The sequence below is a fragment of the Nanorana parkeri genome, unplaced genomic scaffold (assembly GCF_000935625.1).
Source record: "Nanorana parkeri isolate BGI_ZX_2015 unplaced genomic scaffold, ASM93562v1 scaffold3146, whole genome shotgun sequence".
Taxonomy (NCBI): Eukaryota; Metazoa; Chordata; class Amphibia; order Anura; family Dicroglossidae; genus Nanorana; species Nanorana parkeri.
In genome coordinates this window covers 30,287-50,369 of record NW_017309414.1, presented here as the reverse complement: position 1 = coordinate 50,369, position 20,083 = coordinate 30,287, and the positions used below count along the sequence as shown (strand labels likewise).

Here is a 20,083-nt window from a genome sequence, read left to right as displayed (position 1 = left end):
TCAAACTGTAAAGTAGGGTATACACGGTTAGAATTTTGAACAAACGTTCGTACGAAATATCCCACCGGAACGTTCAATACTGACATCAGAAACTTGCTAATTGTCATTCGAAATTTCATTTAATATGCGTTTTTATTCAACATTTGATTTTGGACTGAATGGAGTTTCCGGACTGAGAAACATTTTCTAACATGCTCATCAAATGTTTTCATTACTGTGGAGGTAAAGGACCGTCAATTTGACCCAATTAACGATTAGAAAGTCGAACAAACATTCCAAATTCTATTTCATCCATAAAAAATTATAACCGTATATACCCTACTTTAGTCTTTATGGACTATCATGCAGCTGGTGGTGTATGTGTATTCTGCATATGTTCTGGGTGCTTTGACTATGTGTGCTGTGACTTGGGTGCTCTTACTATCCATTTTCTGTTTGTGCTTTGACTGTGTCTATATTTGTCCTGTCTTTGTATGCCATAAATTGTGTGCACTCTGTATATGAGCTCCGTGTATGATGTGCCTGTGTACTTTTTTATGTGTGTAACTGTGCATGCCTTGACTGTGTGCTTGGTTTTCTTTGATCTAACTGTTTGGGTCTGTATAATCATTTTGCTGGGGTGGCCCACAGACTTTCTGGGCAAAAAATCTCTCAGAGTTTGAAGAATCTAGTGAGGGCACAGGAGTGGAAATGAAGCAGCCATGCAATTTGAGAATCTATTATTGTTAAGGAGAATGGGGAAAGGGAAGGTAGAAAGGGAGCTGTGGTGATGAAGAAAAGCAGAACAAGAGAAGTGCATTATAATCCTTGAAGATGCAAAGCTAATTGTGGGCAACAAACTTTGAGTAATACTGATAACATACATGAAATCTGGACGCGCTTTTCTGCAAAGGAGACCAGTGCAGGTGTAGTGCAACTCTGGGGAGGGGAGCAGAGAGGGAGATGAAGCATGCACACAGAGGATGTAAATCTAAGGGGGTTATTCACAAAGTTGCCGAAGGCAGCCGAGTGAATAACCCAGCTGAAGTGAACTGAACCTAATTACGTTCGGCTATTCACTCTGGCTCAATACGGCTGATTTTAACTGTACATCGGCTGAAATCAGCCGTATATCTGCTGCCTTCGACTGCACTTCGGTGAGCCGAACATGCTCTGCAACAGAGCAGTGAGTCAATAGCCGAATGCCGCCGAGCAACATTCGGCTCAACTATTCTGCTCAGTATCTCAGTGGTACCGAGCAGAATATAAAAGCAATGAAAATAGTCTGAAAAAAAAACAAAAGCTTGAATAATGTTTAAAAAAATTAAATAAATAGTAACATTTTAAAATAATGATTTTTTTAAAAGAAAAAAAATAGGAAAAGTTAAAAAGAAATTAAGATATTTTAAAGAAGAAAAAAAAATTATAAAAAAGAAAAACTAATTGGGCGGAGCTAGCAGTGACAGCTAGCTCCACCCAACTGTTTCCTATTGGCCGGCACCTGCTGGAGTCTTTTAGCAGGTTCCGGCCAATGAACTTCTGGGCGGAGTCGGCCGTGACGTCACAATGTCGTGATGCCAAAATGTAGATAATATATTGCAACTGGAAAAAATATTCTACAGAAGAACTCCAGGATTTAACAAATGTTACCCTTATAGTTGGGCTACCTCCGTACTGCATGAGTAAACTGCTTGTTTTGTTCTAGGGGACAAAATAAAGAAGATATACTACTCTGATTTTGATCCTGCAGTGGACAGTGCTCACCTCTGTTCCCTTCCGCTCTGGCTGTAGTATGTCCTTCGGCGTCCTCGCGTCTAATGCAAGTCAATAGACCTGCAATAGAGGTGATGACATCAGCAATCCTTAGACCTCGAGAGCCTGGGTGAGAAGAGACTGCGGGGACCAGTCTAGCAGCCTGGGTGAGTATATCTTCTTTTTTATGGCCCCTAGACCAAAATGAGCAGTGGGGCTACACCCACACTACAAGGGTAAATATTGTTCTTTAAGAATGTCGATTTTTTGGTATTATTCACTCAAAACTACATTCACATATATTCACAGGGCAAAGGGCCCTGCAAATTGTTTAAAAATAAACCCTGTGTTCTTACATTGTGATTTCTCTGTCTTATTTCATCTGACAGCCCGGAGGAGTCCTGGTGGAGAAAGCACACAGCTCTCTGCTGTGCATGCAGGAGGGAGAAGGTGAGGAGACAATTATGGAGAACAGACCCCAAACTTACATTGTTTTCCCCTTCTAAATGAACCTAGCTGTGCAGTATTACCAAACATATCCGTCTTAACAATCACATATGATTAAACCTACCTACGAACTCTGTTTCTGCTTTTTCTGCCAACTCACACTTACTGTACCTGGGGAGAGAGGAAATCTTCCAATGGGGACATTTGTTCTGGTGACAACTGTCCAAAAGGGTAATTCCCTAAGTTTGGATTGATCTCTTACTTTCTACTCCACGTCATAAGTTTCAGTGCTTTCTTATTTTAGAATCAACATTACTTGATTTAAAGCACTGTTTTGCAACTCATAGTACATAACCCAAAGGGATACTAGAAGGCTTAACCCTTTTGCTGCCATCGCCATATCCGTCAGTGCTGGCTGTGGGCCCCTGTAAACAGACTGGGGGGAATTTATCAAAACTGAAGCAGAAATAATCAGGAGCAGTTGCCCATGGTAACCAATCAGCATCTCTCTTCAGTTTGCTCAGGTAAGATTTGAAAATGAGACAGAAAAGCTGGTTGCAGTGCTAATCTGCTCCACATTTTGTCTGCTCCAGATTATGATAAATTCCCCCCACTATATTTACCTGTGTAAAGCCAACTGTTGGCTCTACACTGTAAGTGATTCTGGTGGCTGAGCTGCCGCCAGATTGCTGACAGTCAGCCCCCCTGACACCCCAGGCTTTGCTTCCTGGTCTCCGCTGTGGGCCCGGGATTGGCTTCTTGGGTCTCGGCAGGAAGCAGGGACAGAGACCAGTGAACGTCCATTTGCCAATCTCCTCCCCGCTGAATGAAGCTGGAAGCGATGCTGATTGCATCACTCCTGACTTCTTAGCTGTCATTTGCTGGCTAGAGCAGTTAGGAAGAAGTTATTCAAGCAAGATCTCTGTTTGAATAGCTTCTTTGAACAGACCCTTAATGTCTCCTTAAAGAGAACCTGTGATTACTAATATGGTATCACAAAGGGGGCTTGTGAATAAAGATTGTAGTGAAAAGTTTTTATTACAATGTTTGTAATAAACATGTATTTAGCATGTTAGTGAGGTGGTAAAAGGACAAACCAGGGAAGGCAGAATACAAGCAGACTAGAGTTCAGCATTAAATGTTGTGTTCCAGGTAATACTAAGACAGAAGAGGTATCTCTACAGTTTCCTAAGAACATCCTGAAAGATTCTGAAAGAGCTTACGTGACTGTGTTGGGTAAGATACATTTATATAGCCTAAGTGTTTTATGCTTCATATTAAATTAAAATTGAGAATTAAAAACAAACATGATATTCATATTTATATTGTTTTGCTGTCTTTCATTTTACGGTTTGCCTTTATTTCAACCTTACAGGAGATTTAATGGGCACAGCATTGCAGAACCTGGACCGTCTCCTGGCCATGCCATATGGGTGTGGAGAGCAGAACATGGTCCTCTTTGCCCCCAATATCTTTATTCTACAGTATCTGGAGAAGACTCATCAGCTGACCGATGAAATCAAGAGCAAAGCCACAAAGTTCCTGGAGAGTGGTAAGAAGCTGTAAAATTACTACCCAAAAAAATGGGCTGAAAATCTCGGCTTATACTCGAGTATATACGGTACTTTGTTTTTGTGCAGAGATTGGGTGCAGAACATACAAGCTGTCATGCAGTACAATGTTAAATGTTTGGTGTCCAAAGACTGTAAATGTAAACAATCTAATATATATTTTATGGAATCTACAAATATGTAATATTTGGAGACTCTTGGAACTTATTGCTTTGCTTATTGTTGGTTATAAAGATTATACAAATATTACATACATTTTTCAATATAAGTTCTCAACTTACACATTTTGTTTAGGATACCAGCGGCAGTTGACATATAAGCATGATGATGGCTCATACAGTGCCTTTGGAAAGAGTGACCCAGAGGGTAACATGTGGTGAGTGCCATGATGTGTATAATTGTTTTGGCAGATAATAAAGCTCTTAAAGTTGTTCCACACCCTAACTAGATGACATTTTGTTTTCTAAATCATTAAATATCATAAACAATTGCCATGTTTTTGTTAAACTGATTTTGAGCATTTGGGGCTCTTCTGAAAGAAATCTCATGTTTCTTAAATTATCCAAACAGTCTGCTTAATCTGCTCCCATCATCCTGTTCACTGGGTGCATATCTGTCTTCTTTTGTTTAAATCCATGTCCCCTCCTCACCAGAGATACCGGCCTAAGGATCCTCCAGGGCTGATGTTTCAAGATGGGGGTAGGCATCCTAGATGCTGTAAATCTGCAATTTTGCGTTAAAATACATAAATTGTATACATTCTGAGAATGTATGATGCAATGATGGTGTGATGAATGATGGTATGATGTTTCAAAGCATTGTTTGCATTACTAGTTGGTAAAATGATAAAAGGGGTTCTTTGAAAGTGCAATTCATTTACCAACTAATATTGCAAACAATGCTTTGAAACCTCATACCATCACTCATCATTCATCATACCATCATACGTTCCCAGAATGTATACAGATTTACAGCAACTAGAATTGCAACCAGAATACAATTCATTACTAATCTAGAAAATTACTGAAAGCAGATGCCCCTAAGGCTCCACTGGTATTGAAAAATGTGTTTAGAGGACATTCCAAAATGCATATAATGCTGTCATTTTACCCCATCTCCGCAGGAGCGTTTTTTTGCACACATGTTATAATGCACATTTTAGGCCTAAAAATTACTTAACACCCCACAAAATTTTACACTGAGTGGCCAGATATTTATGACCACCTGACGTTTGTAGGCAAATTAGCTATAATTAGCTATAATTTCGCGCTGAAGTTGCTAGAGGGCCAGACCATTATAAATAGGGAAGCAGGTTGTTTACCACGACAGTAGAAGTGATTTTTTTTCTGAAGATACTGGTAAACAACGCGATTTAACAGCCTTTGAACGTGGGATGATTGTTGGCGCTTGGAGCCATGGCGCGAGTATCAGCAAAACAGCAGAATTCGTTAAATGTTCAAGAGCAGCTGTTGTTAAAGTGTTTAAAGACTGGACTGACAGCCGAAAATCTGGGTCTGAACCTACGAATTGTGGCCGTCAGCGACTAGTCAATGTTAGGGCAGAACGGAGAGTGGCATGACTGGTACAAGACAACAGAAGGGCAACAGTGCATTGTCAGATTCCTCGCATCACCTTTCAACATCTCGTGGAGTCACGAGGCGGGCCAACGAAGTCATCTCGTGGAGTCATCTTGTGGCCCAACGAAGTACTGATGGGGTGGTCATAATAAAAAAGACCGTGTAGAATACAATGGTGGCAGTTGCAAATTTATATGTTGCGTGATATTAGCACAAGTCGTTATCAAATCCAAACTTTTTGTAAAATATACATTTAATTTTAATTCACAAAAACCATAACATAATATCCAACTTTTTTTTATAAAAGATACCTACATAAATAGTATATTAATATAAATAGATACCCAACATGCCAAGCTTGAATATTGCTTGCACCTGTGAAACGGCAAAAAAATATGGTACCAATTATCCATAAGCAATGCTTTAAAAGCCTGTACAGGTCATCAGTTTAGAGCTAACAATGAATATTAACATATGCGTCGATACCCAACATGTAAAGTGCAATCGTCATTTTCAGACCTAGGTGCACCCGACATTTGTTTGCATTAGTATGCACCCGTTTGCTGAGACAGGGGATTTAAAAATTTAGACCCCTAATGTTACCTTTGCACTCCAAAGAAGCTGATCAAGCACAGATCGTACTTGATCAGCTTCTTCCCTGGCTTCTCGGAATGACCGCTCAGAAGCTGGAAGTGATGCAATCAGCATCACTTGCAGCTTCATTCAGTGGGGTGGAGATCAGTGAACGCATGTTGGCTGGTCTCTCTCCCCGATACTCACCAACATCTATGATGCCGGTCCCTGGCCGGTAGGAGGGGCAGCGGTGTCCGGGAAGCAAGGCAAGGGGTGTCTGGTGGGGGTACGGCTCTTTTTACAAGCCCCTGAAATCAATCTGGTGACTTTTCAGCTGTCAAGTCCGCTTCCAGTTTAAGACCCCATTCACACCTAGCGACATACCTTTTGCAGCGGATCCGCACGGCCGGGATAGCGCGACTTTCGGGGCGACGTTCCAGCGACGTTCCAGCGACGATCCAGCGATGGTAGCGCGACCTTCCCCGTCGGGCTCCATAGAAAAAAAGCAAAATCGCGCAAAATCCGCAGAAAAAAAGGGTCCGGTAGAAGCGACTTGCGACCACGACGAGCGACGAGCGACGCGCGACATGGAGTTAAGACAGCTCCATTGAATAACATTGGCCGGCGACTTCTCGCGATATCGCGCGGCAAAAATGCGCGATATCGCGGCGGAAATCGAGCGACAATTCACTATATGTGAACGGGGCCTCAAGCCAACTGTTGGCTTCACAGAGGTAAACAGACTCCCTGCGGCTATAGGCACCGGAATCTGTTTACACAGGCCTGCTGCCAGTGCGGTATGCCTTACAGTGCCAGCAGCGAAAGGGTTAAACTGTTTGGTCTGTTGAGTTTGGCTTTGTTTAGCGGAAATAGAATTCTGTGTGTCTAGAGCCTGATAAGAGCTTTAAATGTGGCTAAACACACACACATACACATGTAAAGGCAGCTAAATGCTAAAAGGCAGATACATCTAAACGCAGGAAAAAGTGATCCGAGAACATAAAGCTTGTTTATACTTGCCGGGGCATTTCTCCCGTGTTTAAATAACCTAAGGGCTTGTTCACATCATGTGCATTCATCTGCTTTCAACTGCACAGTGCAGACTCAACACCAGGACACATAGAAAAGAATTGTTTTATATTTGCCCTGTTCACACTATAATGCTGCAGTGTAGTAAGGTGCATTTCTCCATCCCATCGCACAGTACCACATCCCTCTGGTGATATATTTGATCCTATATGGCCACATCCTCATATTAGGTCAATGTCATTGACCAAATATGGCCATGTGGCCACATAAGGTCAATGATGTCACCAGTACTGCACCCCTTTGTTTATGTTCAGCTGAGGCACAGGGATGTCCTGGCTGCTACTGATTGGGTGTGCACTGATACCTAACTTTTGAGTTTGGATAAGCTTCGGTGGGAGCACGCGCTCAGTTTTACCTAAGTGTCTATTTAGGAAATATAAAGTGGTCATTGGTTTAGGTTAATGATAAAGTAGTATTAGGGTTACTAAATACATGTATTGCTCTATCCTACAGGCTGACTGCATTTGTAGTGAAATCCTTTAGCAAAGGTCGGCCTTACATATTTATAGATGAAAGTCACTTGAAGCAAACTTTCACCTGGCTGAGGAAGATACAAAAAGAGAATGGCTGCTTCCGTAATGTTGGAAAACTACTCCGTACTGATATGAAGGTGATTTGAACATTGTGATATAATGTTTTTCATAAACAGGATTATATAATGGAGACACAGTGCCCTCTATGTCTGGATACATGACTGTCCATATTTTGCTGTTTTGTTTGTTAAGCAAAGGTAACTATCTTCTTGGTAGGAGAGACACAAAACACTTGTTCATATTCAAGTTTTACAAACATGATTGTCCACTAGATGTCCTCAAACACAGTTGACCCCATAAACTAATCAAATTGCTTTAAAAGAATTAAAAATGTGAAAGAAAAAAAAGACTGTGTTTGTTCTTAAATAAAATAAAAGTAAATTATCAAATGTTTTTCTTTTAATTATGCCTGTGATATTAAAGTCAAAAGATTTGTAAGCAATTTGAAATGCTGATTAAATCTCTCGCAATAGATGCTGCTCCTTGATGTTTATATGTTTAAATTTCCTGCAGAATCAGCTTGTCCCCTGAGTACTGGCCCTGATATCCTGTTTTAGGGTGGCTCTTTTCCCTTGCAGGGTCCTATGGAGCCTGGAGCCACCCTTGTGTGTGCTAGTATGCTCTGTCTGTGTCCACAAGCACAAAAGCACCACAAGGCAATACACTCTCCTCCCCCCTTCTCCCCTCTCCTCCTCCTACTCCTTTCTTCAAGCTAGTAGATGGACAGCTGCAGAAGTCTGTTCTGTCCCCTTGATTTTGTACTTGTCAGGAATTTCAGGGAAGTGGAGCTGAGAACGTTGGAGCCAACCGTGCAGAAACGCAATGATGGTAAATGATTGGGCATAAAAATAAAGGAATATTTTACTGTATAATATATATTTGTTTGATCTGAATTCATTATCAAAAAAGATTGAGAGTTTAATACTACTTTAAGACATAACCACTGGTCTATATTACAGGGAGGCGTGGAAGATGAAGTCTCCCTTTCTGCTTATGTGACAATGGCCCTGATAGAGGCCGGTGTATCTCCGGAGGTAAGAGATCATCAACATTTAAAAAGATTATTTCATTCTAACATAGGTTGTACTTTAAACAAAGATCCCTTGGTATTATTATTATAACTTGGCCATTAAACGCATCATTGTCATTGAAGTCAAGATTGTTAAATTTTGCCCAGTTTGGTATATAATGCTCGACTTTCCTAAAGCTTCCTAGCCAAAAAAAAGTGATCTTTAAATGTTGCTTCCGAATGTAACTTTTTTCCTAACAAACTGGTTAATAGTAGATAATGTAAGAATGCTTGTACAGATGGTCACTGGTGTTTTATTCCCTTTATTTTTAGACTCAGACTGTATTATGTCACCCCTGAGCAAGTGTAGACATCTGGGCTTGTAACAGCTACTTACATGTTGTTCTGTGTAATGAATTTGTACCCAGATGGGAAATAATATATGACCTCTGGTGAACTAGGAATAGAAGAACTATATACTGTGTATAGACAAAATAGATGGTTGTTAATCTTTTTCCTTGATGGAATTTGACAAGTACAAACTACACTAGAAGTACATGGAAACATATTATGACCACCAGGCTTTGTGAGCTAAACTATCCATTGCACCTCTCTGAAGTACCTACTCCACACATTTCAATAGGGAAACCAATAGGGAACCAATGACACATTACATGAAAATGCATCCCAGGAAGAGAAAACAGGAAGTTCAATTAACAGCAATGCCCTGGGTGTCACAGACAAGAAGTAAAAGAAAGTTTTCCCAACAAGAAACACAGATGACATAATTTCAAACATTTTGGCTGCAGTTCTACTTAAAAATACAATAGATTTACAATTATCCTCTGCTAATATGAATGGGTTAAATGATCCGTAGTACATGATATGTAGCCCTGTACCCCCTTTTCCACTTACAGAGCTAGGTTATTGTTTTTCTTTTAAATAAATATTCATGTAATTTTATTGGTATCTATCTACCAGTAGCTGCCTCATTTCCCACCCTCGGCTTATATTCGGGTCAATACTTTTTCCCAGTTTTTTTGGGTAAAATTAGGTACCTCGGCTTATATTCAGGACGGCTTATACTCGAGTATATACGGTACCAATTTTAGTTGTATTCATAGATCAGATTCATCATGTATCTTTGTTCTCCTTTTGATCACTCTTCCCAATTTTAGATTAGAAAATGCTGATATTTCATGCTAGCCTATTAATTTTTAGGATCCTCTGGTCAGGAATGCAGTGTCCTTTCTGCAGAAGGCCTCTGTGAATGTGACCAATGTGTACACCCTGGCTCTGCTGGCCTACACCTTTACATTGTGCAGAGAGACAGAGCTCAGGAAGGCTGTATTGGACAAACTAGAGGAAAAATCTATACGAGAAGGTGATTTTTTAAAACATTGTTACATTTTTTTTTTTCTTTGTTCCATAATGATTTTGGGTCTGTTACATACTGTTTATGTTTACACGTTTCAGAATATTCATATGATATTTTATCCTATTTTTTTTTACACTATGGGTATTCCAACCTTGTTTTGTAAACAGACGTTTAATGCACACTTTATGGCTAAATGTATGTGGACTGCGCTCGATATTATTGAGTTCAGGTTTTCTAGTTAAGGAAACTGTTAATGCTACAACATACAGTACAAAGAGATTTGAGACAATTGTGTGATTCCAACCCTGTGGCAACAATTTGGAGAAGGCTCTTTTATGTTCCAGCACAACTGTGTCCCTGTGTATAAATCCAGGTACAAAAAAACTTGGCTTGATGAGTTTATTATGGAGGAACCTGCGTGGCCTGCACAGATCCCTGACTTAAACCCTACTGAACTGGATGGATTACAACACTTATTGTGAGCCATGTTTTCTTGTCCAACATCAGTGTCTGACCTTAGAAATGCTCTTTGGGCTCAGTAGGAACAAATTGCCACAGAGACTCTCCAAAATCTGTTTTCTTCCCATTGTGTTTAACAGATGTCCCTTATTGTGCTTTTTTTTTTTAGTCTACACTTCAAACTATCATAGGAGGCCTTCTGAGAAGCGTGAGGAATGTTATAGCCACAAACTCCCAACTCCATATTTATTCCCATGTTTTTGGGAATTACTCTCTGAAACCTTGGATAAAGTCATATGGAGGGATGGGGGTGAGGGAATGAGCTCCTGCTCTGGCTCATTAATAAGGTGCAGAGTTCAAACCCAAAAACTAGCTTTGCTGAAAAAGAGTTCTCGACCACGGTTCACCAACCACGATAAACCCAAGAGTTTAAACCACGGTACCACGGTCTCATCTTGTCGTAGCTGATGCAAATTCAAATGCTACAGAGATCCTGCAAAGTCTATAGTAAGGTTCTATGAAAGAGAAAGACAAGATCATAGTGTAATGATATAGTGTCTTTGTATCTACAGATGGACAGCTCCACTGGAAACGGGATTCTGCTCCTCCCATTCAAGATTCATACTGGCACAGAGCTCCATCTGCTGAGGTGGAGATGACTTCCTATGTCCTCCTGGCTCTACTCTCTGGAAGTAAGCCAGACCTGGGCAAAGCTGCAGAGATTGTGAACTGGCTAAGCAAACAGCAGAACCCCTATGGAGGCTTCTCATCTACACAGGTGACTGATAACATGCCAATGCATAATATATCCCATTGCCTTTTTGCAGATCAAGTCCATAAAACTATGATTACACAGTTAGGGCTAAACTCTGGTGGGTTAAATCACTGACATACATGTTAAATGCCTCAATGTTCAAGAAACTAATCTCAGCACCCCAGAGGTCATGCCTGTACAACCCCAGCAAAGCCATGATTGGTGCCAGATTTCAAATATACACCCCCTTAACTGATGCAGATCTTCGCAGATGTATATACTTACCTTCCTTTTGCTCCCTTTGTCACTCTGTTTTTCTGATAGGAGCAAAAGTAAACTCCTGTGTGAGTTGCAAGTCATGGAGTTGGAGCTCACACAGGGCTATCTATGTACTGCCTTTTGACAGCACTGATAGGCTTTACGATGTCACACGGGTCAGTCACATGCTCTTTCATACCCTGAGGTACAGGGTATATCCCTCTGCTCCTAGCACTGAACAGAACAGTAAGAGAACAAAGGAAAGATAAGTATGTGCTGCTTTGGGTTGGGGGAGTTAAATCAAACCTGTCCTTTTGTTGTTATTGGGCAATGATTTGCTTTATAGGACACTTGTTTAGCGCTAGGTCTTATTTTCTGGGGATGTCTTACTTTCGGGGAAACACGGTAAGAGCAGTATACAGGCCCACTGCTTAACTTTTTATTAAAATCCTACTTAGCTGGCTATCTTTAGCTTCAATATTTTAGCCACTGACCCAAGACAAGAATGCAGCAAGTAATGTCAAAGCAAACAGGACTCCTGAACGGCAAACCTTCAGGTCAGTGAAGCAGTGTAGTGACTTGATCAGCATAGAAGTGAGGCAACCTGCATCATAAGAAGGAAAGGTGAACAATGGCAATCTACATATATCTTCAGTACAGATTTTTGTTATGCAGCCTCTTGCATCGGAACCTATGCATGTGCCTAACCTTAGATAAAACATGAACTGAAATAAGGAAACCTTCTGACTCCTTCAAAAGTACTAGTGGGGCTTGGTATCCAGGTAAACATGTCTGCAAGTCTCAAAATGGATTTTCTTTAAATATGGAGAACCCGTCACTGGCCTGGCAACATCAACGTTTGGCCTAAAGAGGAGTGAGCAATAACAAAGTCAGAGAAAAAAACAGAGATGGGACTTCATGGTTAAGTCATGACAAGTGAGGGATTTTCTGTATTGTATGTTCACTGTTGTATTTTTGTTGGTTTTCTTTGATCCTAAAGAAATTCTGCTTTTTTGCCCATTTAGGGAAAAATTACAGCTACTATTGACAGGTTTCTCTCACCCCCCCCCCCCTTCCCTTCCCCAACTTCCAGTGCTACTCTTTTTGCCTGTGCTCTCCCACTGCTCTGTTCATCTGTTGGATCTCTTTGTCTAATCTCCATATAAGATCTATGTAGGTCATTTTCATAGCCTACATATGATTAATGACCTGATCCGCTTCCCATGTCACAGCTTTTAGGTCTAACAATGGGCCTCAGAGTGCTGAGCAATGCATTCTGTCAATAAGGGGTGAATACTCCCTTATACTTAAATGTTAACCTGGTAGTTCTGAGGTTTTAGATGGATGAATAAGCAGTGGGGAACTTCTGTGAGTAGCAGTGGGTCAGTAGTCCTTCAAGGGAATCTATCACATTGCTTTAATGGGCAAAGTGATTGATTTTATTTAAACACCCCTTTTTTAAAAGGGTTGGCCTTTATTTAGAAACAATATGTTAGGTGCTGTAACCTAACACAATCTGAAATCTACTTTTGATAAATGTATTTAACATTAGATGAAGACCTTCACTAGCATTCCTTTTATTCTATGTAGGACACAGTTGTGGCTCTTCAAGCTCTGGCCAAGTATTCGGAGCTCACATTCGGTGATAAGGGTGATGTGACTGTGACTGTTACTTCCACAACAGGATTTCTGGAGAAGTTTCATGTAGACAAAAATAACCGTCTCCTCCTCCAGAGGGCAACGCTACAGGCTGTTACTGGAGAATACACGGTGACCGCCACAGGGAACGGCTGTGTTTTTGTACAGGTGAGAGAATACCAACTCTCTGTCTTCTCTTCTCTTACTTAATCTTCCTCTAACTCACTTTTCTGCCTTCATTTCACAGACCGTCCTGAGATACAATGTCCCTCCACCGAAAAGAGACATCAGCTTTTCATTAAAGGTGACACCACATTCAACCAGAGAGTGTCTGGGGGATCCAGTGACACATTTTGAGATTCTTATCAGTGCTACGTGAGTTTTATTACAGTTTTCTCTTATTGATCAGGAGACACAGTGGAAAGTTGGGGGTATAGCATGGCCATAAAAGATACTCAAACATCTTAATGACATGCAGCAAATCAGTTTTGCATTAGTATCATTAAGGTGAAATTTACATTCTTTACAATTTTTATTTTACAGTCAAGGATGCATAAAACTCTCACTGCTGCAGTAGAAAGATGGAGACTCCAAAACAGGATAGGGGGTTTTATGAAACTGCAATAGAGGGTTCTATCACACACACACTATATCACACACTAGTGCATTGTTCATCTCTCTACTGTCCACTCGCATCTGATCTTAACACCAATACTCTAGCTACTTTGATGTTAATCAATACACCCAACCACCAATGATAGTATCTGCAGTACTATCATGATTGTGCTGCAGCTGGCCAGCATGCAAGTTACTGGGTTACTAAGCTATCCTAGTAGAGACCAATGTACTACTCTATCCTAAACCTGGGCTGGCTATACAATTAAAACCAATGCATACAGATTATCCTGGTACTTTTCAGTAAACATTTCCTCTCCAGATCATCAGATCGGAGCAAACCCATTATGTGTCAGACAAATAGTGTTTTTATCGGTGACATCTGCTCACTACTGGGTGGGGCTATTGTGGAAATATACCCAAAATGTTCATGCTTCTTGAAAGTTATCCATATGTGTTAAAGGGGATGACATATTCTTTCACTCTAGCCCTGTGTTTTTACTCCTACAGCTATACTGGAACGCGGGAAAGAACTAATATGGCTGTTATAGAGGTGAAGATGCTGTCTGGATACATTCCAATCAAGAGTACAGTGAGAAAGGTATGGATGTCTGCCAGGAAAAAAACAGTTAGCATGCAGCATTAAAGTTTAGTGCTTCAGGTCACTCTGCAATAGCAGATTATATCAATGTGGGGCAGGGTGGTGGCTCACTGGTAAGCATCACGGCATTACTACACCTGTTCTTGAGGTCAGTTCTTATCTTAGAATCTGTCAACAGGGAGTTTGTATGATCTGTCCATGCAGTTGTGCATTTCCCCCTATATTGTACAATTGTCTTACACTCCTCCATTTATGTTCAATTACAAAAATGTACAAAAGAGTGAAATATTAATGACCTGGTTCAGAACATCTCTTATTATTGGAAGTGTGCCTGTACAAGAAGATTCTTTGTGCTACAATTTAATCAGTAGCCTTAAGAATTAAGGGGAATTTGCAGTAACCCATAGTAAATGGATAAAATGAGAAAAAATATTTTTGCTGCTCTGCCTGCAAGAAGGTTAGCTGCTATGACTTACTGTACTTTGTACATTAACAGAGCACTAAGTTCTTATTTTTTTAGAACCTTGGACGTATGAGGTACTCCTAAACAACTTAATCTAAGCGCCTAAGGAGATGCACTCTGGTGCTTCATGCTCTGGAGGCCCCACTGCAGTTGTTCTGCCACCATAACCAGCAAGACCTGGTTGTCATTTTGAAAGCCAGGTCCTGCACTGTGCTGTGCTCCAGGAGCTCAGACAATGGCTTCTGTTTAAATGATTGATTGATAAATCCAATGGTTTATCTATCGATCATTTAATTGATACATTTTAACAATATTATTGTTACTAATTCTATGATGAGCAGATCAAAAGATTTTCTTATGATGAAGCACTATATAACATAAATCGAGAAAAACTGAGATGGGCAAGGGTGGACTGACCTGTAAAATGTAACAGTAATTGTTTTGTTAATTTGGAACCTCTGAAGCAACATTTCTCTCAACAACGGGTAATGATTGTGGCAGGCCTTGATACAGGCAGACATATTGCAACCCTTGTCCTTAGGAGATATCCTTTTGATTACAATCAAATATAGTATACCTTTGGTCCTAAATGCGGACTGTTGTGGTTTAAATGACTGACTTACTTTCTACAATAAGTCTGGTCATGGTGACTAGAGTAAGTAGGCATAATACAGTATATAGGAAAAGATTTTCCATCAGGCATATGGGCAAGACACAAAGTTACAAAGTCCTGTTTCAAAAATAATCTTCCAGCTATAGAAGAGCCCAACTAAGATATCTCATCTTTATAGTTCCTTTGAGATATAATAAGCCAGCAGTTGAGTTTCAAGATAACATCTTCCCAAAATGTAGAAAAGAGAACAACCAAAAAGGAAATCTACCCAACAAAAGTTTTATATAACTTGACTATTCAACCACTGCATCAGCTAAACTGTGACTTCTCATTTGTGGTGTTACTCCATGTGCAAGACAGAGGTTAACTTTGTAAAGCCAAGACATGTACTAACCCAACATCATCACCAAATGGCAACAGGAGACTTTAACCATCTTATAACGTGATATGAACATTAGGATATGTTATTGTCAACGCATGATTTTCAAATTTTTCTTACAGCTGAAGAACGACAGCCTGGTACAGAGAACTGAAATACATGCGGATGTGGTCACGTTATATCTGAATGAGGTTTATATACCTTTTTATCCTGTGAAGTGGAATTATCACTTTCCTTCTTGTTGACTCACCTTATTGCTGTTTTTGGCTACCCATTGACTTGAGATGGCAGCTGTAGAATCTATGCATTCTGTAGAATAATTGTGACATACAAATGCAGCTTTTTTTTTCTCAATCATCTCCTATTGTGCAGTCAGCAGATGCTCAGTGTTGGCTTTATCTAAAATATAAAACAATTTAAATGATGGCACTGTATATAAACACAGTTCATTTGAGAAAACCGTCACTGCTTCTTCAGCAAAGATAATCTAAACTTAATGACAAAGATGGTGCTGCAAATATTTGAAAAAAAAAAAAACTCTCTATACTACTCTTATAACCCCAAAGGGCTAATTAATTATACACTTGATCAAACACATCACATAAGGTGCCCTTTGACCAAGCTAAGGTGCTCTTAGATGAGACTGTATTGCTTTAACTGTTTGGATTAGACCACTGTTTAGATTTTATTACACTGTATATCCTCATAAAACAAGAAAATATTCTGATGCTTCTTATAGATTGTGTTCACTACTAGCTCCAGGTCAAATCCATCATGTGCATTCATACTGTATATGGACAATAGTCACCGTGATCAATACATTACATCATTTACATCTTAATACATAGTATTTACCCAAAGATGAATGATAAAATATGATCAAAGATAGTCCGCACCAAAGTTCCACTTCATCAGGAGAACACAGGAGATAATTATCTACAAAAGTATAAATATGTTGTTATAACACATGGATAAGATCGGTTTCTATTGAACATTCTTTATCAAGCACATCAGACAAGATCAGATAACTTAATGCCAAAGATGGAGCTGCAAATAGTTGAATGAACAAATTCTCTATACCACTCTTGTATCTCCACAGGCCTATCGGTCTGCCCAATGGCACATCCGTTTCTATTAATTATACAATTTGCTAAGGTGGTGCTTGACCAGGACTTATTACTTCTACTATGTAGATTAGACTATTACTAGAGCAAAATGACAACAATTTTGACATGTAAGAATTTTGACATGTAATTCTCATTTGCATATTTTAACTCTGACTTTAAGTGGCGTTTGAACAAATTTTACATAAAATCAATGATTGATCTTATCAAAGTGCATGTTATTTGCAATCCATGTTGACTTCAAGGCCCCTCTTTCTGAACATAATAACAAGTTCAACTTCTTCTACCTTGAACTCCGAAAGGATAAGAACTATTGTTCCTTTTTTCAAATTGTCTTGATGTATCAAGAGTTTATTATTAAGCCTTCATCTTTCAGTACATATGTTCACATTGGTGAATGTTTTACCTGGTGTCATTCTGCAACTAGTAGAAACCAAGTTATTGTTTATTGGAACAAATAGTATTGAAACCAAACTATTGTTTATAACCAAACTATTGTTATTTTTTTCTTTACATCTCTGTGTATCTGTCGTTTTGGCTTGTTCTTCGCTGCTATCAAGCACTGTAATATTATTTTGCTTGTAGGTGGGACATGTTCCTGTGAATCTTTCCTTTATGGTGGAACAGGATGTTGAAGTCAAGGACCTGAAACCAGCCACAGTAACAGCCTATGATTATTATGAGACAGGTAATGGCATTCTCTGGTTAGGTTAACAATGGCATTCATGTGACTGCTTTCCCTTAAATAAGAATCTGAGCCTTTAAGTGATACTAGAAAGACTTTCACTTACACCGCTTGGAGTTTGTTTTGGGTGATAGGATAATCTTGGGTTTAAAATCCCATATTCAGTATATACACTATCTTCATCACTGACTGGATTGTCTCATATATCAAGTGTATGTCTTTGATGGTATATGGCATTTATGGCATTTTAAATATTCTTCTTTTACCTTCCAGATGAACAAGCAGTGGCAGAATACAACCATCCCTGCAATAAAGGTACGGATGTCAGATTTGTGTGTTATAAACTAGATGAAGGAAACTTAGAGGCCCAAATTACTTTTTTAAAAGATGATTAACAGAGATAGCATAACCCCTAAAGCAGGGGTCCTGGGCTGAGTGGAAACCTGATTGGATGCGGACATTTTGAGAGCAAGCGGGGCAAACTAGCAAGATACTGAAGCTTTGCCCAGCAGGAGATTCCCCCATCCACACAGTTTAGCGTAGATGGAGGAATCTGTTGCACTTTTTATATCTGACCATAGAAAATCTGCAGATAATCTATAGGTGTATGGCCAGCTTAACAGTCTTATATCCAGTGTGGATACTTATATCCAGTGTGGATGAAGCTTGGCTGAAAGATGTGAGACTGTCAGATCCAACCTGTATAACCAGCAATCTGCATTACTGTTACCATACTCCACTCCTGTACCTGGAATGTTGAAATGTAGGCAATACCTTTGTGGGCTATTAATATATTTTAAAGTGACACTAAACTCGGGAGTTAAATCTTAAAAATACATTCAAGTACTTTAACTATTAACCGCTCCAAGCTCACTCCATGATGGACTACACTCTCAATACAAATTAATAAACTAAATTAGATTGTAGTCCATCACGGGAGTGAGCTTGGAGTGGTGACTACTTTACAACACTCACAGGAGCATAGGGAACAAAGGTAGCCGCCCTCCAGAAGGGAGGACATTGTTAGCACAAATTCAGAGATGATTTGAGGATCTACAGCCATGTAATACACAAATAAGATACATTTTAGTTAATCATTAAGGTATTTGTATTTTTAAGATTTAACTGAGTTTAGTGTCACTTTAACTTTTGTGCGTTGATGTCCATGGTACTTGTGTGTGTACATACAGTGAGTACGTTTCTTTTTTTTTTTTTGCATGAAACCATGCCTGAAGAAGGCTTCAATGCTTGCACCTTAAAATATATTTAGTTAACTGCTCAAAAGGTTTTACCAACATTAAACTTTTATAATACTATCCATAACATTGTATTGCTAGCTATCTAGTACTTTAATATTCTGACACACCTCTACACAAAACTGTACTTTTTCTTTTGTTTTGTTTTGTAGATGACTCTGGAAATTCAAGATGAAGACAAAGTTACCTTAAGATCACATCATTAATTAAATGTCACTAAATGCATATAAATCTACCAAATATTTCAGTTTCCATAAATGACAAAGAGCCTTGTGGAATTTATAAACCATTGGACCAAAAACAGCCATTTAGTGACAATAACTGCATTTGGTTCGGGAACTATGACTTTTTCCATTCACTGTGATTCTGCTGGAAAAGTGAAATAATATTGTATTGTCGACCAATAAAATATTGAGAAATTAAAATAAGGTTTACCTGTCATTTATTTTTGATGTGACTGAAGATGGCTACATGTTTCAATGGGATTGAGCAATCTCTGTAAAATCTCCAATAAATATAACATCCATGTCATACAAAGGCCTACCTAAAGAGTCCTCTATCTAATCAAGTTGTCCCTTACACAAACAAAAGGGGCAGAAACCTTTTTTCAGTGCAGTGCCCTGTAAGACACAGATGACTCTTATTTGTTCTTTGTGCTGCACTGAAAAGCATGTTTGAGGTGTCATTCAAAATAAATTGCAGGTTTTGCATTACTGTGTACTTTACCTCATATTACCCAATGGGTGCACTCCATCCCGGGTGTTGATAAAAATGGGGTGCTTTATGTGCAGGATATTCAGGCAGATTGATCTGCTGCCCAACACTGCCTGCATAATTCAGGTGTAAATATCATTCAACAGAGCCTTTGGTGTAGGAAATGGAGTGTTTTCTTTTTAAGGAAAGTACTCTCACCAAGGGTGGCCCTTCTCCAATAGTCAATAATGTAAAGCAGGCGTTTCTCCACTGACCATTAATGAAAGAAGGCCCTCTCTTCACTGATCAACAATGTAAGGAGGGCCTTCTCCACTGACCACCAGTGTAGGGGGGACTATAACCACTGTGATATTTGGGGAATTGAGCACATATGGTGATCGCTTAAGGACCAGTCTGTCCCGGCTGCGGCGCTCTCAGTATATAGTGTCAACAGGTCACCGGCACACATATTGAAAAATGTCACGCCATGTCATTAGAAGCGGAAGCTAGCGTTTTCGGCACCTCACAAGGACCCTTCATCAGAGCGGCATAGTGACAGAGTGCGGGTAGTTCTTGGAAACACTCAGTATATAGTGGGCAATAGCCCACTATGTACTAAGCTTTGGGTCAGGGGAGG

At 39.6% G+C, this 20,083-nt stretch overlaps 1 protein-coding gene across 1 annotated transcript in view; it reads left to right on the top strand.

Annotated features, from left to right (window-relative positions):
* The window catches only part of LOC108802813 (alpha-2-macroglobulin-like), a gene marked incomplete at its 5' end in the record, with an annotated part of 36,091 nt that extends 17,117 nt beyond the window's left edge, over nucleotides 1-18,974 (top strand). Inside the window, 15 exons of the mRNA XM_018574667.1 lie at nucleotides 2,121-2,181; nucleotides 3,331-3,414; nucleotides 3,554-3,730; nucleotides 4,044-4,125; nucleotides 7,442-7,598; nucleotides 8,481-8,555; nucleotides 9,752-9,914; nucleotides 10,940-11,145; nucleotides 12,970-13,185; nucleotides 13,265-13,392; nucleotides 14,143-14,233; nucleotides 15,811-15,879; nucleotides 17,398-17,500; nucleotides 17,771-17,812; nucleotides 18,906-18,974. Of these exons, the coding sequence (XP_018430169.1) occupies nucleotides 2,121-2,181; nucleotides 3,331-3,414; nucleotides 3,554-3,730; nucleotides 4,044-4,125; nucleotides 7,442-7,598; nucleotides 8,481-8,555; nucleotides 9,752-9,914; nucleotides 10,940-11,145; nucleotides 12,970-13,185; nucleotides 13,265-13,392; nucleotides 14,143-14,233; nucleotides 15,811-15,879; nucleotides 17,398-17,500; nucleotides 17,771-17,812; nucleotides 18,906-18,928 (1,677 nt within the window). The remainder of the gene's footprint in view (nucleotides 1-2,120; nucleotides 2,182-3,330; nucleotides 3,415-3,553; nucleotides 3,731-4,043; nucleotides 4,126-7,441; nucleotides 7,599-8,480; nucleotides 8,556-9,751; nucleotides 9,915-10,939; nucleotides 11,146-12,969; nucleotides 13,186-13,264; nucleotides 13,393-14,142; nucleotides 14,234-15,810; nucleotides 15,880-17,397; nucleotides 17,501-17,770; nucleotides 17,813-18,905) is intronic.
* Between the last annotated feature and the right edge of the window lie 1,109 nt (nucleotides 18,975-20,083).